The sequence below is a fragment of the Heterodontus francisci genome, chromosome 1, assembly GCF_036365525.1.
Source record: "Heterodontus francisci isolate sHetFra1 chromosome 1, sHetFra1.hap1, whole genome shotgun sequence".
NCBI classification, from domain to species: Eukaryota; Metazoa; Chordata; class Chondrichthyes; order Heterodontiformes; family Heterodontidae; genus Heterodontus; species Heterodontus francisci.
Genome location: NC_090371.1, coordinates 214,267,865 through 214,292,905, shown reverse-complemented (window position 1 = coordinate 214,292,905; position 25,041 = coordinate 214,267,865). Strand labels below are relative to the sequence as shown.

Below are 25,041 nucleotides of genomic sequence, written 5' to 3'. Positions count from 1 at the left end.
ACCCTGGTCCACTCCTCCATTACCCCCACCACCTCGTCCCCGTCCCATGGCACCTTCCCCTGCAATCGCAGGAGGTGTAATACCTGCACATTTACCTCCTTTCTCCTCACTATCCCAGGCCCCAAACACTCCTTTCAGGTGAAGCAGCGATTTACTTGTACTTCTTTCAATGTAGTATACTGTATTCGCTGCTCACAATGTGGTCTCCTCTACATTGGGGAGACCAAGCGCAGACTGGGTGACCGCTTTGCGGAACATCTCCGCTCAGTCCGCAAGCAGGACCCTGAGCTTCCGGTTGCTTGCCATTTCAACACTCCCCCCTGCTCTCATGCTCACATCTCTGTTCTGGGATTGCTGCAGTGTTCCAGTGAACATCAACGCAAGCTCGAGGAACAGCATCTCATCTACCGATTAGGCACACTACAGCCTGGCGGACTGAACATTGAGTTCAATAATTTCAGAGCATGACAGCCCCCCATTTTACTTTCATTTTTAGTTATTTTTTTTTTTCTCTTTTTTTTACATTCTTTTTTACATTTTTTACAATTTTTTTTTTTGCATTTTTTTCATTTCATCTTAGTTTGTTCTGTTTGCTTACCCACTGTTTTTTTTTCAGGTTTGCACTTGCTGCTGTTCAATATTCAGTGTATTAACAGCTAATCTGTACTAATGCTTTGTCTTTCAACACATCATTAACATATTGTTTGCCTTTGCTCCGTTACCTTTTGGTCAGCTCTGTGGCCTGGTCCAATCTACACCTCCTTTGTTATCTCTTGCCCCACCCCCACCTCACTTGCTTATAACCTGTGACTTTTCTAATATTTGTCAGTTCCGATGAAGGGTCACTGACCTGAAACGTTAACTCTGCTTCTCTTTCCAGAGATGCTGCCAGACCTGCTGAGTGGTTCCAGCATTTCTTGTTTTTATATCAGGAATCTACTTGTGTGTTAAACCCCATACTCAACCCCTGAGTTCTGCAAATCCCAGTTTTCCTTCTGCGGAGCAATGGATTGTCCCCATGCTGTCAATTCTCATCAGCCCCACCATACTGCTATCAAACACCGGGACCCCCATCTCAGTCCTGCTAAATTCCAGGGTCATGCCCCAGTGCTACTGAACCATGGGTGCACATGTCGTGGAATTAAAGCCCAGGACCGTTATCAATGGCAGCAAATTTCAGGAATATTCGCAGTGTCACCTAAATGCAGAAGCGCACCTAATGTAACTAAAGCCTGTTTACCCTGCTAATATTGCTAAATACCCTGGGTGGATTTGGAATCAATGAAATGAAAATCGGGTGGGTTCAGTATGGGCGGACAATCCACTTTACCAGATTACAGCCAAGGTGGTGAAGATTAAAATCTACTCCCAGATATTTATGTACCAGTTGCTGTGTATTCTCAGCTTTAAGAAGGTAAGGGATATAAATGAAATGCATAGTCAAGGAATATCTATAACAAGACACTGTTATTTTGGAGGGAGAGAAGATCTGACACCATCTGCTATTCTAGATTGGCCACTCTAAACAGAACTATATTAGTTGGGATGAGAATCTGTGTATTTCTGCTGGGCTGGCTGGTCACTTCTTGACCTGAGCCCCTGTTAGATATTTCTATTCTCTTATGGTGCTTTAATATTTATTTCTGGCTGTTTTGCAACAGATTGTGTTGAAAATGTTAAGAAGTCAGGTGGTTCTGCTCGCCTGGCTACTAGGTGTGCTTTGCCTGATCTCCTTCGCCAGTGGATTTTCTCACGGTGCAAGTACCTCTGCTTGTGCTGACATGAAACCAAAGCACATCAGTGCTCATCCTCAAGATCCACGCAGCAGCTTTATCACAGTGTACACCAACAAGTCTACCTACCTCCCTGGGGACAAAGTACCAGGTAAGGGAATCAGGTGATTGCTGAGCAGTTATAAGACGCATATAATTAATTATAGTGCTTCAACTATTATAATCTGCATGAGACAAAAAAGATTTTTCATGGAGATGTCAAAGTCCCAGAATCGATATGAAATCCAGGGGTGAGAAAAATAAATTTGGCCCACTGAAACTGATTCCACTGGCACTCACAGTGTATTTCATCACAATTCTGCCTGGCAGGTTATTGAAAACAATTATTGCTCTTTGATCAAAGTAATTCTTCCAGATATCTGTTTTAAATTAACTTCTTACTGATTTCTACTTATGTCTTCTGGTCCTATTTTCTTGTTAAACTTTGAATACTGTAGGATTATCTATGTATGGTATTTTATATTTTTTTATGCAGTTCCATTTTAGCCACAATTTTTAGACAACAAAAATTACATGCAAATTATGTTAAGGGGTTAGAACCAGGGACAGGACTTCCTACATTGGGAATTCTTACTCCCAATCCTGGATTGGGACCTAGCGCACCACGGGAGGCTGGTACACCAAGCAAGGTGAAGTGTACCCGTCTCTAGAAGGGTGAATGTGGACTCCACCGAAGGCATCTATTTGGTGTGGACATCACTGGTGGGATTGGAGTGGGTGTGGACACCACTGGTGGGATTGGAGTTGGTGTGGGCACCACTGGTTGGATCCAGGTGAGTGTGGGCACTATCAGTAGGATCTGGGTGGATCTAAGCAACCTAGACTCCTGAGGAAAGCACTTTTAATTTTTTTTAATAGATTGGTCCCCTTATACATGGGTGGGTGGAGGCCAGGAGCAGTGAAGCATTGGGAGCAATCCCAGCATAACCTCTGGCATCGGACCCCGAGAAATCTTGACCCTTTATATAATACTATACTGGCTATTTCACAACGTTCTATTAACTTGTTAATTGCTTTGCCACATTGACTAGCAACTAAAAGACCTTCCCATGAAATGTACAAGAAGAGACACCAAAGAATATTAAGTACTGCTTTTGGCTCTATATGAGATTCCTCAAAGTTGCAAACAAAGCAACGAATTTGTTCTGATAATACTTTCCTCAGAAATTTTGTCTTGGAATCCTTCCGATAGGAAAATGGCTATGTGACGGTAAGCATCTTTGATGGAAGCTGCCTAAATATTTTGAGGCAGAGGGATCAACTTGAAATTCTCTCCCAAATTTGAAGAATTTATGGATGAGAGAGAAACCCCCGGGGGGTGAAATTGTTCTCAGTAGCAATTGATTTTTTGGATGCTACAAGGCCCTTTAGGGTTCCAAAATGGTGTTCATGGCACGTGTGCACATACTTCTGACACGAAGTGCGCCTGATGCTGTATTGATGAAGGGATTAGTGTGCGTAACTAACACCCACCGGAAGTATGCAGGGCAGGCAGATCATGACATCAAGCAGTGTGGAATGCTGATCTGAGACCAGAGCTGCCATTTTAGAATTCCACTCTCCAGCCAATGGCTTCTCTTAACCTCGCACAACTGAAGATAGCATTAAGGAGCATGAAGAACCACCACCAACTCTATTTAAAGGGATCATCAACTACTTAAGGATTAATTGTTGGTTTATTTCTTCTGTTGTTGCCTCGATTCTACAAGTGTTTGATGCTTTCTATCGTTTTAATTTGCAAGAGTCTACAGGCAGCGGTGTGGCAGGTGCTCAAGGAGATTTTGCTGACTGCAAGGCTTCTGCACAACCCAGTTGCATTGAATTACATAGAATATACTGCACAGAAACAGGCTGTTCAGTCTTATCCAGGGGTCTGCAGCCTTTTTTACCTGAAGAATCTTTTTTTAAAAAATGCCTAAAATAAAAACTATTGGGAGCAGCAAAACAATAATTCGGTATTTCTAAACCAAATACTTGGCAAATTGCCAAGTGTCTCTGGTAGAATGCGTTATTTGCATATCTAATAAATAAAATATATGTGCTGAATTTTTGTTCCAATAGAAATAAACAAAATTAAATAGACTGCACTCTGAATTACTGTGCTTTTTCCCCCTATAATTTTGTCAGTAAAGTCATTTTTAAAACAAACTTTAACTTAAAAGGTGTAGAATAAGACAATTTTTTCGGCTATTGATTCTTATGATGAAAAAATAGTTTCTAATAGCACATTCAGAATAATTTATCATCTCAGAATGTTAGAAACAATAATGGTCTCAACCATAAAACCTGTGCCTTGAATTTTTTTTTTATTCATTCATGGGTTGTGGGCATCGCTGGCTAGGCCAGCATTTATTGCCCATCTGTAATTGCCCTTGAGAAGGTGGTGGTGAGCTGCCTTCTTGAAACGCAGCAGTCCATGTGGGGTAGGTACACCCACAGCTAGGAAGGGCGTTCCAGGATTTTGACCCAGCGACAGTGAAGGAACGGCGATATAGTTCCAAGTCAGGATGGTGTGTGTCTTGGGGGGGAACTGGGGAACTTGCAGGTAGTGGTGTTCCCATGCATCTGCTGCCTTTATCCTTCTAGGTGGTAGAGGCCGCGGGTTTGGAGGGTGCTGTTTAAGGAGCCTTGGTGCGTTGCTGCAGTGCACCTTGTAGATTGTACACAAAGCTGCCACTGCGCATCGGTGTTGGACGGAGTGTATGTTTGTGCATGGGGTGCCGATCAAGCGGGTTGCTTTGTCCTGGATGGTGTCGAGCTTCTAGAGTGTTGTTGGAGCTGCACCCATCCAGGCAAGTGGAGAGTATTCCATCACAGTCCTGACTTGTGTCTTCTAGATGGTGAAAAGGCTTTGGGGAGTCAGGAGGTGAGTTACTTGCCGCAGGATTCCTAGCCTCTGACCTGTTCTTGTAGCCACGGCATTTATATGGCTACTCCAGTTCAGTTTCTGATCAATGGTAGCCCTCAGGATGTTGATAGTGGGGGATTCAGCAATGGTAATGCCATTGAATGTCAAGGGGAGATGGCTAGATTCTCTCTTGTTGGAGATGACCATTGCCTGGCACTTGTGTGGCACGAATGTTACTTGCCACTTATCAGCCCAAGCCTGGATATTGTCCAGGTCTTCTGCATTTCTACATGGACTGCTTCAGTATCTGAGGCGTCGCGAATGGTGCTGAACATTGTGCAATCATCAGCGAACATCCCCACTTCTGACCTTATGATTGAAGGAAGGTCATTGATGAAGCAGCTGAAGATGGTTGGGCCTAGAACACTATCCTGAGGAACTTCTGGAGCTGAGCTGATTGACCTCCAACAACCACTACCATCTTCCTTCGGCTAGGTATCTATAACCATAGTATAGCTATACCACTCGAACAGGTTTATTCAGAAAATAGTGATGCCATTCTTAAAATAATCATTCGAAACTGTAAAGTGTAGTATAATGATCGACCTTTTATCCCCACAATAGAAACATGGCTCTGACTTGACTGAATTTGTTTAGGCTTTTTTCGTGTTAATGTGATCCAACTGGACAAGGTTGGGAGCTGCAAATAAGTTGTTAAAGGGCCGCAGGTTGCGAACTCCTTGTCTAACCAGTCTATTGTTTATGCTCCGCTGGAACCTCCCCCTGTCTTTCCTCATCTAAATCTATCCTAACCCTCTATTCCCTTCTCTCTCATATGCTTACATAACCTCCTCTTAAATGCATCTATACCAGTGGCTTCAACTACTCTCCAAGGTTATGAATTCCACATTCTCACCACTCCCTGGGTAAAGAAGTAAATTTTGAATTATCTATTTTGTTTCTTGGGGACACTCTTATATTGAAGGTCTTTAGTTTTGCTCTTTGCCACAAATGGAAACATTCTCTTTGTGCCTACTGTATCAGAACCTTTCATAATTTTAAAGACCTATATGTCAGCCTTCTCTGTTCAAGAGAAAAGAGACCAAACCTGTTCATTCATTCATTCCCGATAGGTATACCCCGCATTTCATCCTTGTAAATCTTTTATGCACCCTCTCCAGCGCCTCTGTATCTTTTTTATAATATGATGACCAGAATTGTATGCAGTACTCCAAGTGTAGTCTAACCAATGTTCGATAAATGTTTAGCATAACTTCTTTATTTTTCAATTCTATCCCTCCGGAAATTAATCCTAGTACTTAGTTTGCTTTTTTATGGTCTTATTGACCTGCGACACTACTTTTAGTGCTACGTGTATTTGTACTTCAGATCCCTTTGCTCCTCAACCCTGTTTAGATTCTTATTTTCTAAGTAACGTGCAACCTCCTTACTTTTCTTGTCAAAATGTAATACCTCACATTTTTCTATGTTGAAATGGGTGTAGTAGTAGGCATTCCCCTTGTAATAGAGCATGACTGGGCGAATGAGCAGAGGAGACCCAGAGCAGGGCAAGCTGCTGGAGGGGTGAAGAGGATTGGGGGAGATGGCCTCTCAGCTCCCAGCAGGAGTTCGCCTACCTGAACCTCAGCAAGGAACAGTGTGTCAGACGTCTCCGCTTCACTATAAAGGTCCTCACTGAAATCTGCCGCCTGCTGCAGCCACAACTATAGCCTCAGGGAAGGGCAAAGACCACATTGACAATGGCTGTGAAAGTGACCATGGCGATGAACTTTTATGCGTCTGGCTTCTTTCAAGCTGGAGCTGGAGATATTCCCAACATCTCGCAGTTGAAGTGCACTGTTGCATAAGAGAGGTTACTGAGGTTCTCTGTTCAAAGAGAAATAACTTCATTTCATTCCCTCTTGCTTGAGAGATGCAAGTGGAGTGAGCACAAGGTTTTGCAAGGGTTGTAGGCATTCCCATGGTGCAGGGTGCCATTGACTTTTTGGGCACTTCATGTCAACTCTGCATGTACTTGAACTGAAAGGGATTCCACTCCCTCAACGTCCATATGGTGTGTGACCATAGGCAGCGCGTGGTCCATGCCCAGTATCCTTGTTTTATTCTTTCATGGGATGTGGGTGTCACTGGCAAGGCCAGCATTGGTTGCTCATCCCTAGTTGCCCTTGACAACCGAGTGGCTTGCTCGACTATTTCAGAGGACAGTTAAGAGTCAGCCACATTGCTGTGGGTCTGGAGTCACATGTAGGCCAGACCTGGTAAGGACGGCCAATTTCCTTCGCTAAAGGACAATCGTGAATCAGATGGGTTTTGACAACTATCGATGATAGTTTCATGGTATCATTACTAAGACTAGCTTTCAATTTCAGATTTTTATTATTGAATTTAAATTCCACCAGCTGCCATGGTGGGATTTGAACCCATGTCGCCAGTGCTTTAGCCTGGGGACTGTCAACAGTCACGGTGCCTTCATTCTGCAGCAGTTTGCCTTGCCAGCTGCATTTGAGCCACCATGGCAAATCAAAGGGTGGCTACTAGATGACAAGGGCTATCCACTGATGAAATGGCTGATGACTGCAGTTCGCAACCCACACACATCTGCACAGCAGGTGTACAATGAAAGCGATGCTGTCACATGAAATGTGATGAAGCAGACCATTGGTATGCTGAAGGAATGATTTTGCTGCCTGGACAGTTCTGGAGGAGCCCAACAGTATTTGGCTGAGCGGGTCTCAAATTTTATTTTATTTTTATTTATTTTATTTAGAGATACAGCACTGAAACAGGCCCTTCGGCCCACCGAGTCTGTGCCAACCAATAACCACCCATTTATACTAACCCTACAGTAATCCCATATTCCCTACCACCTACCTACACTAGGGGCAATTTACAACAGCCAATTTACCTATCACTTGCAAGTCTTTGGCTGTGGGAGGAAACCGGAGCACCCGGAGGAAACCCACGCAGACACAGGGAGAACTTGCAAACTCCACACAGGCAGTACCCAGAATTGAACCCGGGTCCCTGGAGCTGTGAGGCTGCGGTGCTAATCACTGTGTCACTGTGCCGCCCATAATTTGTGCTGGTCTGTTGCATGCTGCACAGCCTCGCCATCGTGAGGTGACAGCCCCTGCCACTGAGCGTGAATGCTGTCATCCTGAGAGAGAACAGCGGGTTCATACTCCATGGAGCAACTGCCACTCCCCTAGGGTGGTGCCTGAGCAATCCTACCAGTCTGTTGGATTGCTGGACTGATGTCACACCCTGCAAGCTCCTTTGAACATTGGTACTCACGGCCATGATAGCAGTAATGTGGTCTTTCATAGACGTTGGGTGGCTGCTGCTTATGCTGCACTTGAAGCAGAGGCAATGGCCATCAGACGCTGCATCATGGTTGGTGCCACAAGTGTGTTGGTGGAGTTGGCCACCAATTCCATGCTGGATGGGTTCCAAACTCTGCGCAAAGCCCTGAGCCAAGTTGGTACTGGACTTCTCCATGCTCCTTGACATTGACTGCAGGCTTCCCAATGCACCAAGCATTTTGAGGTGTACACTCATCAGCCTTTTTCTGTATGCTCATCTGAATCCTCTGCAGCAAAACTCATGTGCAACCTCGCCCACCAGAGAGCTGGCACCCCCCCTCCCCCCCCCCCCCCCCCCCTCCCATGTCTGGCTGCAATGCACTTGTGGTTGGAGTCTCACCACATGCAGATCCCACCTCTGTACTATCCTCTAAGATACACACAGTGTCAATATCTGAGCTGATGGCTGCGAGTTTGAAATCGAGAGACAGTCCATCTTCATCATCACTGTCTTCTTGGTCTTCCTCCACTGCCTGGGCAAGTTGCACTTCTTGGATATCTGAAAGGAAAAAGGTACAAGGGTTGATCACAGATAAAACCATCTCTGATCACTTCCTTGTATTACTCTGCACCCACATCCCCTTTCCACACCCCAACCCTACCTCCTCTGTATCTGCTCCTGGAAAAATATTATCCCCCAATTCACTTACAACTGCACTTTAAAAATCCCAACTATCTAGCCTTTGGCCCTGTTCACCACAACCTTGTTGCAGCTACTGATTTGCTCAACTGTACCCTTGCCTCAACCTTTGATGCCCTAGTCCTAATAAAACCATTACTCTCTCTCACCCTGACCATTCCCCAGTCTAATAAGTGGGAGGAGCTCATGGACTTCTTTGTCACTACGATCGAGATCATCTGATCAACTGCCCCTGCCACATCCCTCCCTTCCACTAGCCCACCAGGCCAAACTTCCTCTTCCCCCATGCCCTAGCCCTGAACTTGCATCTTTCTCTAGGTTCCCCCTATCTCTCCTCATTCCCCCTGTGAGATCAATTTGTTCATGACATCCACCTTCTGCTCCTATTCCCACTAAACCGCTGACTACCCAAGTTCCCCTCCTGGTCCCCTTGTTAGCTGACATTGTTGATGGTTCTCTCTCTTCAGATGTTAGCTCTCCTTTAAATTTGCTGTCATCACCCCGCTGCTAAAAAAAAATTGACTCCACCATCCTTGCAATCTACAACCCCCTTTCCTCTCCAAAGTCCCTGAACATGTTGTTGCCTCCCAAATCCGTTCCCATCTTTTCCGGAACTGCATGTTTGAATCCCTCTAATCAGGTTTTTGCCCCTGCCACAGGATTGAAACAACTCTTATCAAAGTCACATATGACATCCTATGTGACTGTGACAAAGGTAACCTATCCCTTCTCATACAAAAACAAGAAATGCTGGAATCACTCAGCAGGTCTGGCAGCATCTGTTGAAAGAGAAGCAGAGTTAACGTTTCGGGTCAGCGACCCTTCTATCCCTTCTCATCCCTCTCGACCTGTTTGCAGCCTATGACACGGTTGAGCACACCGTTCTCCTCCAGTGCCTCTCCACTGTCGTCCAGCTGGGTGGGACTACTCTCACCTGGTTCCATTCTTATTTGTCTAATCGTAGCCAGAGAATCACTTGCAATGGCTTCTCTTACTGCTCCTGCTCGATTTTCTGTGGTGTCCCCAAAAAGTCTATCCTTGACCCCCTCCTATTTCTGATCTACATGCTGCCCCTCAGTGACATCATCCGAAAGCACAGCATTAGTTTTCACATGTATGCTGACATCCAGCTCTACCTTACACCACCTCTCTCGACTCCTTCACTGTTGCTACGTTGTTCGACTTCTTATTGAGCATCCAATATTGGAAAAGCAGAAATTTTCTCCAATTAAATATTGGGAAGACTGAAGCCATTGTTTTTGGTATCCACTTCAAACTCCACTTCCTAGCTACCAACTCCATCCCTCTCCTGTCAACTGTCTGACACTAAACCAGTCTGTTCTCAACCTTGGTGTCATCCGACCACATAGTCATGCCATCACTAAGATCGCCTATCACCACCTCCATAATATTGCCCGATTTCACCTCCGGCTCTGCTCACCTGCTGAAATCCTCAATCATGCCTTTGTTACCTCTGCACTTGATTATTCCAATGCACTCCTGGCTGGCCCTCCACCATCTATCCTCCATAATCTTGAGGTCATCGAAAATTCTGTTGCTTGTGTCTTGACTTGCACCAAGACCTATCTGTTCACCTTTTCACTTATCACCCCTGTGCTCGCTGAGAGGTTGAGTAGATTAGGATTATTTTCATTAGAAAGACGGAGGTTGAGGGGGGACCTGATTGAGGTGTACAAAATCATGAGAGGTATAGACAGGGTGGATAGCAAGAAGCTTTTTCCCAGAGTGGGGGATTCAATTACTAGGGGTCACGAGTTCAAAGTGAGAGGGGAAAAGTTTAGGGGGGATATGCGTGGAAAGTTCTTTACGCAGAGGGTGGTGGGTGCCTGGAACGCGTTGCCAGCGGAGGTGGTAGACGCGGGCACGATAGCGTCTTTTAAGATGTATCTAGACAGATACATGAATGGGCAGGAAGCAAAGAGATACAGACCCTTAGAAAATAGGCGACATGTTTAGATAGAGGATCTGGATCGGCGCAGGCTTGGAGGGCCGAAGGGCCTGTTCCTGTGCTGTAATTTTCTTTGTTCTTTGTTCTTTGTTCTTTGACCTACATTGGCTCCTGGTCAAACAAGTTCTTGATTTTAAAATTCTCTTCCATGTTTTCAAGTGCCTCCATAACCTCACCCCATCCTATCTCTGTAATCTCCCCCAGCCCCACAACCCTCTAAAATATCTGCACTCATCTAATTCTGGCCTCTTGAGCATTCCTGATTTTAATTGCTCCACAATTGGTGGCCACACCTTCAGTTGCCTAGGCCCTAAACTCTGGAATTCCCTCCCTACACCTCTCTACCTCGCTTTCCTCCTTTAAGACACTCCAGAGAACCTACCTCTTTGATCAAGATTTTGATCATCTGACCTGATATCTCCTTGTGTGGCTCAGTGCCAGTTTTGTTTTATAATGCCCCTGTGAAGTGCCTTGGAATGTTTTATTATTTTAAAGGTGCAATATAAATAGAAGTTGTTGTTGAGTTGCAGTGAGGGGAGAGGAGAGAGTAAGAAGTATAAGCTTACACCATCTGCAGCTTGTAAATCAGAAGAGATTTTGGGATGAGGGGAGGTGGGATACGAGAAGGATGATTAAATATGATGATCTGTCATCTTCAAAGGATTCAATCCCGCTGCTGGCCATGGCCTCAGCAGTGGCCCTTCCCATAATGCAACCACAGTCTGCTTCATGAGGGTTAGAACATGCAGGCATGCCTCTACCACCTCCAGTTAGTTTCAGTTGTGCGCCATCTTCTCCTGCAAAAGTGAGGGAAGTGTCTCAGTGAGTGTTGTGCAATATGTTTGGGTGATGTGACTGCAATGGGTGAAAGCTGGCAGTACGTGCTGGGCATGCGAGGGTGAGTGAAGCATGTGAATGTTAGGTATGGGTCCTGATTGATAGAGATTGTTGGTAGGTGAGTGATGGGGATGTGGTGAATTGAGAAGCAGTTGAGACTAGTGATGCAATTTATAGGATATGGCATTTGAAAATGCACTCACTGACCTTGACCACTCTTGTGAGGTCATTGAACTTCTTGCGGCACTGCATCCCAGTCCTCAGGCTAAACTCCTGTCATTGACTCCTGCAGCTATATGTTCCCACTCCCTCTTGACCATATGTCTGGAGGGCCTCTGGCCCCTCTGTGGGTATAGGAAGTCTCTTCTTTCCACCTCTTCCACCAAGACCTTAAGTTCCATGTCTGAAAACCTTGCCGTATGTTCTGTCCCATAGTCAGCTATTGTTGATTGATGCACAACACTCTATTCCCAATGATTTCAGCACCTCCAGCAGCTACCAATGCACCTTTCCTTTAAGAGGTGTAGGCTAGCTTTAAGTAGTGCAGGTTATCTTAAAGTGGTACCAGCAAGTATTGATACTGGGCTCCCTGATGATGCGTGCAGAATGTGTACAGCATGGTTGGTGCTGACTGGATGCAGAAATCATTATCTTGAGGAGGCAGCACAAAGTTGATAGGCTGCCTGCATTACACTGAACTGCCATGGGTTAATCACATATCCCCATGATTGTTTTTGGGGGCTATCCCTTGTCTTTTTGATGATGAGAAAACATGAGAAAGATCTGTGTCCTTCTTGATACTAGATTTTCCTTTTCCTCTTAGTATCAGGCTCCTGTCAGTATTCCCGCTGGTGCTTGTGACCTCACCAGTGAGGGTAGGGAAAGTGGCTGCCGATGCAGGAATATACCAATAGAAATTCTAATGCCACTCAGGCTGGAATTTTGTGCTGACTGGGATGAGGCGTCTGGATTTTGTGCAGATCCCAGATCAGACGAGTTTCTGCCTCATTAACAAAGCAAAACAAAATTCCAATCTGGAGGACAATGGGTGCATCTTCCACCTGCCCCTCCTAGCAGCAGTTCAGGGATTTTCCCAGCTTATCCTGGGAACCTTGCCAGATATTCCTCTGGTAGACTCTGTGGTGTCTATGTTTGATGACAGCAATTATAGGTGTGGTTCTGGGCCACAAGTGGAGCATTTTGTAAAAAGAATCTGGCTTAGTGCAATCAGATCCAAAGGTGTTTGAGCAGCAGTAGGTCCAGAACATAGGTATTATCAGTATGGGACACTCATTGAGAACTTTGGCAGCCTTTTAGGCCTTTGGCCTGATTGACTTCCGACTCCTCCACTTGGACTGGTAGAGTGCCACTCCCAGATTCTGTTCCGAAGAAGGGTCACTGACCCGAAACGTTAACTCTGCTTCTCTTTCCACAGATGCTGCCAGACCTGCTGAGTGAATCCAGCATTTCTTGTTTTTGTCCCAGATTCTGTTGGTTGGGCACTCTTGTTCCCTCACTGTAGGTGTAGGTGCTTGTCCCTCACATTCAGTGACCCTGTCTGCAGCATTTGGCAGCTTCAAAGCAGCAGGGGGAAGTTCTACCCTGTCGCACTGCCAGCAGTGCATGGGTACCACATAATCTTTACACTATGATGTCAGCATCATTTTAAAGTGTTAGACGGTTTTGAAAAAGTGCAGAGAATTTCATGCTCCTGCCAATGCACAGAAGGTGTGTTGCTGTGGATCTGTCCATTCATTACTGCTGCATTGATTGTACTCACTGTTTTGGCCATGTACATGTTTAGATGTGTGACACTTTTCTAAGTTTGATGTCTGTTTCTACAGGTGTAAATATTCAGTGTTGCCAGGTTACAAATGATGGAAGATGGCTTTGAGCGGACACTTCCAGCGGAAATGATGCTGGAAGATCAGTAGGCCATATGATTCCCACCCACTTTCCTCATCTGAATAGTACTGTAAAATGAGCACTAACATAGAGGAGAATCCTGCCTACTAAGCCCTAAGCAGGAATATAGGAGTGTGTGCTTTCTTGGCAAGCCAAGGGAGCCAAGGCACTGATGGTCCAGTCTGTGCAGTAGAAGGAACATCCCTTCCCTGGACACCATACACAAAGTACATCTTGAGGAACTTGCTGTGCTACTTGAAATGCTCCAGAAGCTCCTCATCTTGCTATCTATATGGGCTTTCAACAGTGGCAAGAATATTGTGCATCTTAAAGTGCTTTTTTATATGACTGGAATGTAGACAATGACAAAAGCATGGTTCCCTCTCTATTGGTCATTGAACACCCCAACAATTAAGGAACCAATACCCCTGTAGATCCAGGAATATGCGGCCCTACAAATATGCTGTCAGATTAAGGTTGGCAGTTTCAATAAAGTGAACACAGGAAACCTATCTCAGCATGGGAATGTAAAAGGAGGAGTGGGAGGAGTGAGCAATGCACTGAGATCTCTCTCACAACACCAAATCAAAAGAATGGGTATAAAAAGTACCTTTAGATTGTAACCCTGCAGGGAAGCTTGAAGTCCATAGCCACATGTACCTACAGAGTACGAATACCCTGGGCAGTACTGGGCAAGAGTGGCATGATGGCCTCAATGTGTCAGCCTCATCACCAGGGAGTTATATTGGTGTAACATGCTCTTCTCAAGATGGATTTACTTGGATAAAAAATAAGAAGTAAAATGGTAATTAATCAGAATTAGATTTAGCATTTTAATTAATGAATTGCATAAGAAGGAATGCCTGTGTAATAATGATTTCCTGCCACTAGATGTAGTTGGTGGCCTTAGAAATACTGCAAGAGATTGCAGACTATGGACAGCACATGTGAAAGACTATTTGCTGTAAAAGGGGATTTCAGGATATTGTTGCGACCGAGGCGGGAAGAGCACACTGCCTTTTCTCGTTCCACTTCTCCACAGGTCACAACACATATTTAAATGTTTACCCAGTTACCGATACAGTCAATCATAGACTCTACTCTTTATCCTAGAATAAAATACACCAACCAGGTTTCTTTAATAGACAAAAATTATCAGTTTATTATAAAACAAGATTGAAGCAGTAATAAAGCAAAGCATTAACACACAGATTGAAATATAAAAGTTCCCTTTTACGTTAGCCCCTCTCTCACACACACACACACACACACACAGTTTAACTGGGAAAAAAGTAGAGATTTTCTTTTTAGAGCTCTGTTACAAAAAAAGGCAACAAAGAATACTTTGGCCAAATACTTGCTAATTCTTGAAGAAAATAAAGGTCTGGAAAGATGTCACTTGTCTTTTTTTTGGTTTGGCATCCCATATACGTGTAGATGGCTGTCACTGGGATCTTTCTCTGGAGCAGTTTGTTCAGGCGGCATCGAGGATTTATCCGGCAGGTTTTTCCAGTGTCTCAAGAGAAATGCAGCAACAGTTCAAGCAGGCCTTTCAGGACGAAAGTAGCATCAATTTCTTACATTCGCTTCTAAGAGCATCTCAAAGAGATGGAAAAACTGGCAGGCTTTTCCAAGAGTTTGCACCGGCTGAGCTGGGGTGACTGCTCTCCTGGTTGGTTTTTAAAATGTCAACTGACTGCCGAAAGCGAAACCAAAAACAATCTCGAGTCAAGCCTCCTAACCCCTATAAATCTTGACCTGTCACTTCTCTGTAAGCATCTTCTCCAAGTCAAAAAAGCCCCCTGCTGGGTATTTATCTGAAGACAGGTGACTTCCAGTACATGTTGTTTGCAAACAAATCCTCTCAGTCCTTTCAATGACCCCGTTGGAAAAAAAAAATCCATGAATCCTTTTCAGTTTTCCCAAATAAAACACAAGTCCTCAAAATTTAACAAAAATGAAAGTGCTTTCATAACAATATATTTTGCCACTGACTGAGAGGGGCTACAGCTAAAGACAAACCTTTATGGAATGAACAGATCAAGAGAAAATTGACCTAAATGACACTGAGATGAAGTTACAATCTACAGTTAATCTTATTTGGAGTTTGATTTTGAGTAATGAATGATTATGCAGTGATCAGGAATGGTTTGAGAACTGAGAAAATAATGAAGTTTACCTTCCTATGATATAAAGTTATGTAGGAAATACTGACACAAATATTAGCCCTTTCACTGGTCATTTCAGGCCATTCAGAAACTCTCAGATTAGGCTAACATTCTGAGAAACTCATCACTGAATCTTTGTTAATTGCTGATTTGTTTTTCCAGTTTTGTTTATTGAATTTAATTCATTTAATTCAGAGTGCTCCACCATTGCCTCAAGTTAGGCTGCCACTAAGCTATCCTTGGGGTCAATGCGGGGTCTGCTTTTTGCATATATTTTGTATATGTAAATGATTTGGTCTGTATATTGGCAACACAGTTGCAAAATCTACTGTTGGTAAGGAGGTCTGGAAAATAGTAAGAAACTTCAGGAGAAAATAACAACAGCAACAACTTTGATTTATATAGCACTTTTAACGTAGGTGGAGTCAGAAAAAGATGGACACTGAACCAAAGGAAATATTAGGAGGTATGACCAAAACTTTGTTTAAAGAAGTGGGTTTTAAGGAAAGCTTTAAAGGAGGAGATACAGAGGAATTTCCAGATTGAGGGGCTTAGGTGCCAATGGTGCGGTGAAGGGAAGGATGCACAAGAGGTCAGAATCAGAGGAACAAAGAGATTGGTGAGACTTTTGGGCTGGTGGAGGTTGTAAAGTGACAAGCAAGACCATGAAGAGTTTTAAACATGAGAATGAGAATTTTAAACTTAAATTTGAGGGACTGGGAGGCAATGTACGTCAGTGAGGATAAAGTTGACGGGTAAGTGGGACTTGATATGGAATTGGATATGGGTGAGCTGAAGTTAATGGTGGCAAATGCAATTTATTGTGGATAAGTTGGAGAAGTGTGAGCTAATACATTTTTGGGAGAAAAAACAAAATGGGAGTATAGACTTAATGGAAAGATCGTGAAGAATGTGGATGTGAATGGGGTTCTAATATATAATTGTTGAAAGCAAGAGTGCAGGTAGATAAAATCTTGAAAAAAGGAAATATCATCTTAGGTTTTATAAATAGGAGCATAGCGTATAAGAGTAAAGAAGCAATGACAAATTTGTACAAAACATTTAGAGTCCTGTGTGTAGTTTTGGGCAACACATTATAGAAAGGACAGTGTAGTTTCAACAGTATGATTCTGGGTATGGCAAACCATAGATAGCAGGAGAGACTTGAGAAACTGGGACTATTTCCACTAAAACACTAAGAACAGATTTTAAAGAGTTTTTTTTACAAATATGAACGGTTTGGATAGACTGAATAGGGAAAAACTATTTCATTTGCTTGGGGAGTCAGTGAAGAGAGTTTGTTGATTTAAAATCGTCACTAAGAGTGAGGAAAGAGGTTGAGGTTATTTTTTTAGTACAGAAGGTTGTTGGAGCATGAATGCTTTGCAGCATATTGGTTGCGGAAGAGACCTTTGAACTTTTAAATGAAAATTTGGAAGAATATTAGACAAAGATCCAGGTCCATGGGGAGAGATCAGCGCAGTGGGATTAGTTTAGGAATGCTCTAACAAGGAGCCAGCATAAACAAAAAGGCCAGTGTCTCTGCTTTTCGTTTGGTTGGGTTTCTCTGAGACACCATAGGCCGGATTTTTAATCCCTGCTGAGAGCAGGGATGGCAACAAACGCAATTTGAAAATCGCATTCTCGAAGGTCAGCACTGGGTCCTGCCTCTTCCGGAACATGATCCTATTTTTAAACTTCAGCCAGCAGGGAGGGAATGGGTCAGGTGCTGCTTCCAATTAAATGTCTGTTGAGCTCATTAACAGGCTTGTCAGTTTCAAGGAACAATTTTGAAATGCTGGGAATGGGGAAAAAGCCATGGGGAGGAAGACGGCAGGGTAGTGAGGATGTAAGCACTGTGGAGGGAGATGAGGCCAATGGAAATGGCTGTTTAATTAAAGCAGAGGCAGCAAATAAAGCTTAGCTGCCTCAGATGTGTCTGACTGAGGATACTGTTGCAGAGGAGTTAACTGTTACATTGGAGATTAACATGAGACCGGATAGGGAAGTGAGCCCTCTGGAATCACTGTGGCACCTGGGGTTGAGAGGGGAAAGCCTGGTAAGCGTTAAAGGCCCAGCAAATGGAGGTCAGATGGGAACAGGCGACTCTGACATTGGACAGAGCAGCCAGGATGAGTGGCAGCAGGTGCAACCTCTTGGACAGGATGAGGCCAGAGGAGCACAGTGGGGAGGCTGCAAGGGGAGGAAGGTGCTACCCAAGACTTCAGGTGCACAGCCCAAGAGTCAGCTACCTGCAAATGACAGAGCGCCAGTGCTGTAGTAGGCTACGCCTATCCAGGCAGATGGTCTTGGTCCTGTGTGCTCTGATCCACAATAAACTGAGGCCTCACAGTCCCCGCAGCAGTCCCCTACCTGCAGTCGTCAAAGATCTCAGATGCTCTTAACTTCTATGCAACCGGATTGTTCCAGGGATCAACTGTGGACCTAGGTGGCATCTCACAGTCAGCATCTCATTAGGCTATCTGGCAGGTGTTGGATGCCCTTTTCAGGAGGACAGGGACTACACCCACTTTGACACAGATGGGCCTGCCCTGGCACAGAGGGCATTGGGGTTTGATACCATCGATGGATTCCTTCAGGTGCAGGGCATAATTGATTGTACCCATGTGGCCATCAAGGCACCCAGTGACTGGCCAGTGCGATCCATTAAAGGAAGGGCTTCCATTCCCTCAGTATTCAAGTGGTCCACTACCACAATAAGAACTTCCTCCATGCTTGCGCTCACTTTCCAGGCAGCTGCCATGACTCCTTCATCCTCCGCCAGTCCAGACTGCCTCAGATCTTCACTCCGTCCACCAAAGTGCATGGACGGATCCTAGGGGACAAGGGAAATCCCTTGGAGAGATGGCTACTGACCCCTGTACAGGAGCCCCAGACAGAGGCACAGAGGCGAAATAACCATTGCCACCTGCTCAGCAGGCCAACCCTTGAGCAGGTCCTTGGGTTTCTGTGGATGCAAATCTGGTGCCTGGATTGGTTGGGTGGCACCCTCCAATGCCCTCCTGCCAGGGTCTCGGCCATTGTGGTAATCTGCTGCGCTCTCCATAACATGGCCCTACAGAGAGGTATGGACCTTGAGGACAGTGAGGCACTGGAAGGAGACAGCTCTTCAGGGGAGGTGCAGGAGATAAGAGAGGAGGAGGAAGAGAGGGCGATGGGGGATAACATTGAACGGAGAGGTCCCTGCAGCATGATGAGGTGGCCTCCTCCTGCCGCTCTCTGGGAAGAGGATCTCCCTCCTCTCCCTCATGGCCTCCAGCATTAGATCCAGATGGGCATCCCTCGTGCCAGCCCTCCAGCTCCCTGTGACATCTCACTTCTCTCTGGTGCTGTGGAAGGCAGATCGCTCCCTCAGGACAACCAGCAGCCTCAGTGATGGCTGCCGTGGGAGTCTACAAGAGTCCCACACTTCATCTGACCCATTGCCATTTTCAGTCCCACTGACTCTAAGTGGACAGGCAACCTGTCTCCATATGAATTAAGGCTTTCCTACTTGAAAATTGCAATCTCAATCAGCTTTCCAGAGGTGGCAGGTTTCAGACCAAAAACCAGATCAGGCTCCTGTTTCCTGCTTCCACTTTGAAAATCCGGTCCCAAATCTGAGTAGGACCATGATGGGATTGAAGACGTGACGATGAGGATATTAAGTTTAAAGTGTTGGGAGACTGAACCAGTTTACATCAAGAATGGATAAACGAGATTTAGCGCATTACAGACTGGGACCTCTGAGTATTGTATAAGTTGGAATTTATGGAGGGTGAAGGATGGGAGCCCAGGAAGGAGGACATTAGAGAAACTGGACGGGATTTCCATTCCAGGGTCGGAACCCCTATGTCGCTTCACTTCCGGGTCCTGACCCCATTTTAATATGCAAAGGTGTTAATTGGCCCAGAGTCATGTTTGCCGCCCAATCAGTGACAGCTGATGCGGGACAAATACAAGAAATAGGAGCAGAGGTAGACCATATGGCCATCGAGCCTGCTCCGCCATTCAATACGATCACAGCTAATCTTGGGCTTCAATTCCATTTTTTTGCCTGCTCCCCATATCCCTTGATTCCCTCTGAGACCAAAAATCTATATCCCAGCCTTAAATGTATTAAATGATGGAGCATCCACAACTCTCTGGGGTAGAGAATTCCAAAGATTCACAACCCTTTGAGTGTAGTAATTTCTCCTCCTCTCAGTTCTGAATGATTGGCCCCTTACTCTGAGACTGTGTCCCCGTGTTCTAGATTCCTCGACCAGTGGGAACAATCTCTCAGCTTCTACCCTATCAAGCCCTTTCAGAATCTCAATAAGATCGCCCCTCATTCTTCTAAACTCCAGAGAATATAGGCCCAATTTACTCAGCCTCTCATCATAGGACAACCCCCTTATCCCAGGGACCAATTTAGTAAATCTTCACTGCACTGCTTCCAGTGCAAGTATATCCTTTTTTAAATGTGGAGACCAAAACTGCAGAGTATTCCAGGTGCGGTCTCACCAAAGTTTTAATAAGACTTCTTTATTCCTGTACTCAAATCCCCTTGCAATAAAGGCCAAGGCAGCAGCGGGCCCAATTTAGCCATTGCTGAAGTTGACATTTTTCTAAAGCATGGAAGGAGGAGCAGAGCAGACGGCAATGGGAAGAGAGGGCCCCTTGTCAGGGCAGCTTCCTGTTTTTCTGATGCCTCACTGGAGGTGCTGCTGGAGGCAGTGAGTGAGCACAGACACATTCTATTCCCTGCCAGTGGCGCAGAAAGCCTGCAAGGCTCACCAAGAAGGCATGGCTGGAAGCGGCTCATGAAACCAGCAGCAGTGCTGAGGAGGAGCTGGGCGCAGGGTAGAAATATTTCAATGACCTTCTCAGGTCAGGCAAGGTGAGTCCAAAGAGAGACCCAGATGGCATACCTCCTGGTCAGCAGTCACCAGAGTTCAAAAGAGAGGTGCATCCTGAGGACGCATAGAGTTCTCCTGATTATGGGAGAGATGTGTGCTCAGCAGCCTTCATGACCCAGAAGCAGAGGTCAGAACCCTAGTGCTGTTGGTCAGGAGGCTGGAGTGCAGACTGCAACAGCATATGCGAATTAAAAGCTGTGAGTGGTGAAGGAGTGAGGCATTGTCCGAACTGCAACTTTCTTCACATTGCAGGCCAAATGGGAGTTGAACGCCAGGAAAAACAAGAGGGCCCACCTGGATGGTGTGGGTGCTCCAGCTCACATCGCTGACATACTTTGAGAAGCTGTGACCCCAGTGTCAAGTCGCAAGGATGATGGGACAGAGAAATGGGGGTCTGCTGTAGACAGGGTGAAAACATCTCAACATTTGCAGGTTCAGGGGATGCATGGCAATGCTCCCCATGCTGTCAATGCCTCAGTGACCATCTCATTATTTTAAGCAGCAGAAGCATCTGTTGCCTGTCTGATCTCTCATCACCACCTCTTATGTCTCCCACAGAGCCAGCTGCAGAAGGGCAGGAGTCCACACTACAACAAATTCCCAAGGAATCAGAGGAGGAAGACACATTGGAGCCAGCACCATCACATCTTTCTAGTGCACCCTCCAGCAGCGCAGGCACTCGTACCTCGGTGGGTCCTCGTGCAGTATTAGAGACAGTGACACAGGGTGAAGCGCAGATCATATCAGAGCAGGAGGAGATGGGGGAGGCTGTGGCCAATCTCCCTCAAAGGATGGAGGAGAGGCACAGCCCTGCTCAGCAGGGTGGGGATGCTGTGGCTGTAACTGGAGAACCAGTATGAGACGTGTGCCTAAATGTTGGAGTTATCTGAGGCTCTGTGGAGTCAAGGGATGAGAATGAAGGAGTCCATTCATCTCATGTGCTCCACAATGTGCGAGTGCTTTGAGTGCGTGATCTCCTCCATCGAGAGAGTGGTCAACCTCATGGACAGCCATATGCAGCATCACTCAGAGTGAATGCAGGAACAGCGCACTGACATGCACAGAATGCATTCCGCAGTCTGTAACATTCACCAGTCTGTGGCGCAAAGAAGCATGGAGTGGATGCCAGCTGCGCCCCAGCTGGTTGTCCCCTCCAGTGATCAAGGGCACCATGAAAGTGCTGAGGTAGTGAAAGATGGTGATGAGGGGGCCACCCCTCACGGGGCTCCGTCATCGTCATTCACCTCCATGCCACCTCCGACGGACAAAGCATCTGAAGGGTTACACCCTGTGACAGAGGCTGTCCATGCAGTGATGCTGATGCAGCAGCCTTTGGACGTAACCCCCCGCACCTCCACAATGCTGTTGACATTCACATGCATCTCAGTCACAGACAGACACTAGTGAGCAGCCTGCCTCCACCTCATGCTCAGCCACAGGGGGAGGCGCTTATAACAGTGGCTGTCAGCGGAGGCCATCGCATCTGTAATGTTACTTTGTGGGTCACTTGGGTGATTCTGTTATAAGTAATAGTGATAAAGCACTGGGAAATTTGTTGCACTAAGGCAGATTTGTGTGTTTTCATCTCATCATGGCGAGATGCAGGAGGATGGGAAGTAAGGGTTGCCAAAGCAATGGAGTGTGTTGGGGAAGAGTGTGTCAGGTGGTGACTCTGGAGACTTGCAGACTTTGTGCCACTAGAAGGTTGCTGACATTTGCTACAGACCTGATGGTTGCTCTCAGTCAGATGAAGGAGTTGTCCTCTCCGAATATCCTGCAGACTGAGCCTCGGGAAGGTCAAATGTCTCTGCCCCAGAGTGGCCCTGTCGTCCCTGCCATTCTGATGAACACACCTCCTCCTGAGCCTGCCACGGTGGCATCACTGCAATCCACGGGGACCGCTCTGCAGTTCTCCTTCAACCTCCTCCCTGTGCTCATCTTCTTCCGCCTCTGAGGAGCTGTGCCATTCCAGCGCTTCTCCCTCCTCAAGGTCCACACCTCTCTGGAAGGCCATGTAATGGAGGGCTCAGCGGACCACCACAATGCGCGAGACCCTTGAGGGAGTGCACTGCAGGGCACCATCTGACCGGTCAAGGCACCCGAGTCTCATCATCAGGAGGCCGATGGCCTGTTCAAGATGACCCTTGTACTCAGGTGATGTCGGTTGCAGTGTCTATCAGCCTCAGTGGCAAGGTGATGCACAGGAATCATCAGCCATCTGAACAAGGGATAAGCCTTATCCGCTAACAGCTATCCACAGATCTCCAATGGCTTCATGAAGAGCTGTGACACCTGCGAGTGCTGGAGGATACAGGCGTATTGGCACCTTCCAGGAAAGCGGGCAGACCTGCATAAAGTGCTTGCTGTGGTTGCATTGCAGCTTGACATTTAGGAAGTGGAATCCCTTCCTATTGAGGAGTCTCTCTGCCTGATCAGTCGGTGCCTCAATAGCCTCATGGGTGCAATTGATGATTCCCTGCAACTGACGGCATCCAGCGACTGAGGCAAATCCCACTGCGCTTTGATCTTGAGTGCTGTTATCCACCCTGAATTCAATTTAATCCCCTGTCCTCTTGAACAGTGCATCTGACACCTCTGTGCTGCAATGATGAGCTGCTGCCTGCGAGATGCCACCAATGTCCGCTGCTGCTCCTTGGAAGGAGCCGGTGCCAGGAAAATGCAAGGCCACTGTGACTCTTGGAGCCGTGGGAAGGCCATGGTGACGTTCCTGCTCACCCTCGGTTGACCTTCAATGAGGGCACTCAGGTCAGCAACCATCTACCTGGACAGGCACAGCATTCTGTGGCGCTGAAGCTTCACCACATCTGGGCGGCTTTTGCTTTGGCGGTGGCCCCCTGTGCTGAAGGTATCTTCTCCATTGCCTTCCCCTTGCTTACCCCTGTTTCCCAGGGGTCTGACTCTGCTGCTGCAGATGCTGTTCCTCATCACTGGTCAGACCAAGCTCAGATCAGCTGGATCCTATTTCCTCTTCTGTCCTTCCTTTCCATGGGAACGTGGAATCTTCCTGAAACCCCCCCCCCCCCCCCCCCACCCCATCATGAAACCCTAAAGAGCCATAGGCAAGAAGGACCCCTCCAGCTTCCACCCCGCCGTCCACACTTCCCCACCAAAGCCAGCAACCCCCCCACCACCCAAAATGCCCTTGTCAAGAGTACAGAGATATGAAAGGTAATTCTTCTCACTGAGCATAACTGTTTGCCTGTGAATGAGGGGCCTCTAACAGCCTTCCCTTTACAATGATATCTGTTGCTGCTGTCCCGCCATTCCAGCTCATTCCCTGTTGTATCACTGCCTCCTGCTCCCTGTGGTGGTTGGGACCTGCATGGATCCCACACCTTAAAAAGAAAATTCAAAACTGGCCCTTAACAAGCTGACAACAAGCTCTATAAGAGGCTTTACTGACCATTTATGCAAGTTGGGCGCGTTGCCTCTTCCTGCTCCCATCGCAGCCTTTAAACTTGGAACGTGCCACTTTCATGTCGGGACAGTGGCACACCGACCTGAGGGGCGGGTTAAGTGATCACCTGCCCCCCGCGGAGCTCTAGCTAATAAAATTCTGCCCACTGAGATAGAGGTGGATGAAAGTTTGAGAAGGGGAGAGGTTGAGGTAGGGGCAGAGCTGGGCAGTACTACATGGGGGATGTAAGAAGTCTTGGTGATAGATAGGATGTGGAGTTTGAATGGGATGTCAAGATTCTGTATGGCCTCGTTCAGCTTTAGTAAGTTATCGAGGAGAGAATGAAGTTAGTGTCAAACAAAGGGAGGTTTATGGTGGAGACCGAAGATGATGACTGCAGTCTTCCTGATGTTTAGTTGGAGGAAGCATGAAGCTGCTTGAAGGATTAAGGGAACAAATCTAGGTAGAGCTGGGTGTCATCAGCCTATGTATGGAAGCTCACTGAGTGGCATCATATGGCAGAGGAGGGGGAAAGGATAGATTTTTAGGGACCCCAAGGGTGGGAAGGGAAGCTGTTGTGGGAGATGTGCTGGTTGCATTCAGATCAGTTGGAGTGGAACCATGTGAGAGCAGTTCCACTGAGCTGGATAATGGAGGAGAGATGATGAAAGATTATGGTGCAGTCAACCATATCAAATGCTGCAGAGAAATCAAGACGTAGAGGAGGTATTGCACGCTACAGTTGCAACCACAGAGGATGCTGGTTTGTGGCTTTGACTGGGGCAGTTTTGGTGCTGTAGTAGGATGGAAACCAGACTGAAGTGGTTAAAAAAGAGTTTAGGAAGAGATGGGTATGGAGCTGGGAGGCAACAACACATTTCAGTACCTTAGGGAAGATAGGGAGGTTAGAGATGGGGCAGCAGCTGGAAATGCCAGATGGTCAAGGGTCGCTTTTATGACGGGATGATGACAGTTTTGAAAGGCAGCGGGATAATACCTTGGGATAGCATGGTTGCAGTGGGTAGTTGAATGGGGAAGGGATCACGGGAGCAGGATGAAAAAAAGACCATCAGACCCCCACATGCTCACCCTACTTCTTACTGGACTTGTACCTCTATAACCCCACTTCCTGGGAGAGGCAAAACTAAAGGCACCAATTCAGGAACCTCTGTCAGAAAC

The 25,041-nt window shown here is 46.3% G+C and overlaps 1 protein-coding gene across 1 annotated transcript in view; it reads left to right on the top strand.

Annotated features, from left to right (window-relative positions):
* Window positions 1-25,041, top strand: part of LOC137355407 (reelin domain-containing protein 1-like) — a 77,669-nt gene that overhangs the window by 14,075 nt on the left and 38,553 nt on the right. Inside the window, exon 2 of the mRNA XM_068020481.1 lies at window positions 1,662-1,884. Within this exon, the coding sequence (XP_067876582.1) occupies window positions 1,662-1,884 (223 nt within the window). The remainder of the gene's footprint in view (window positions 1-1,661; window positions 1,885-25,041) is intronic.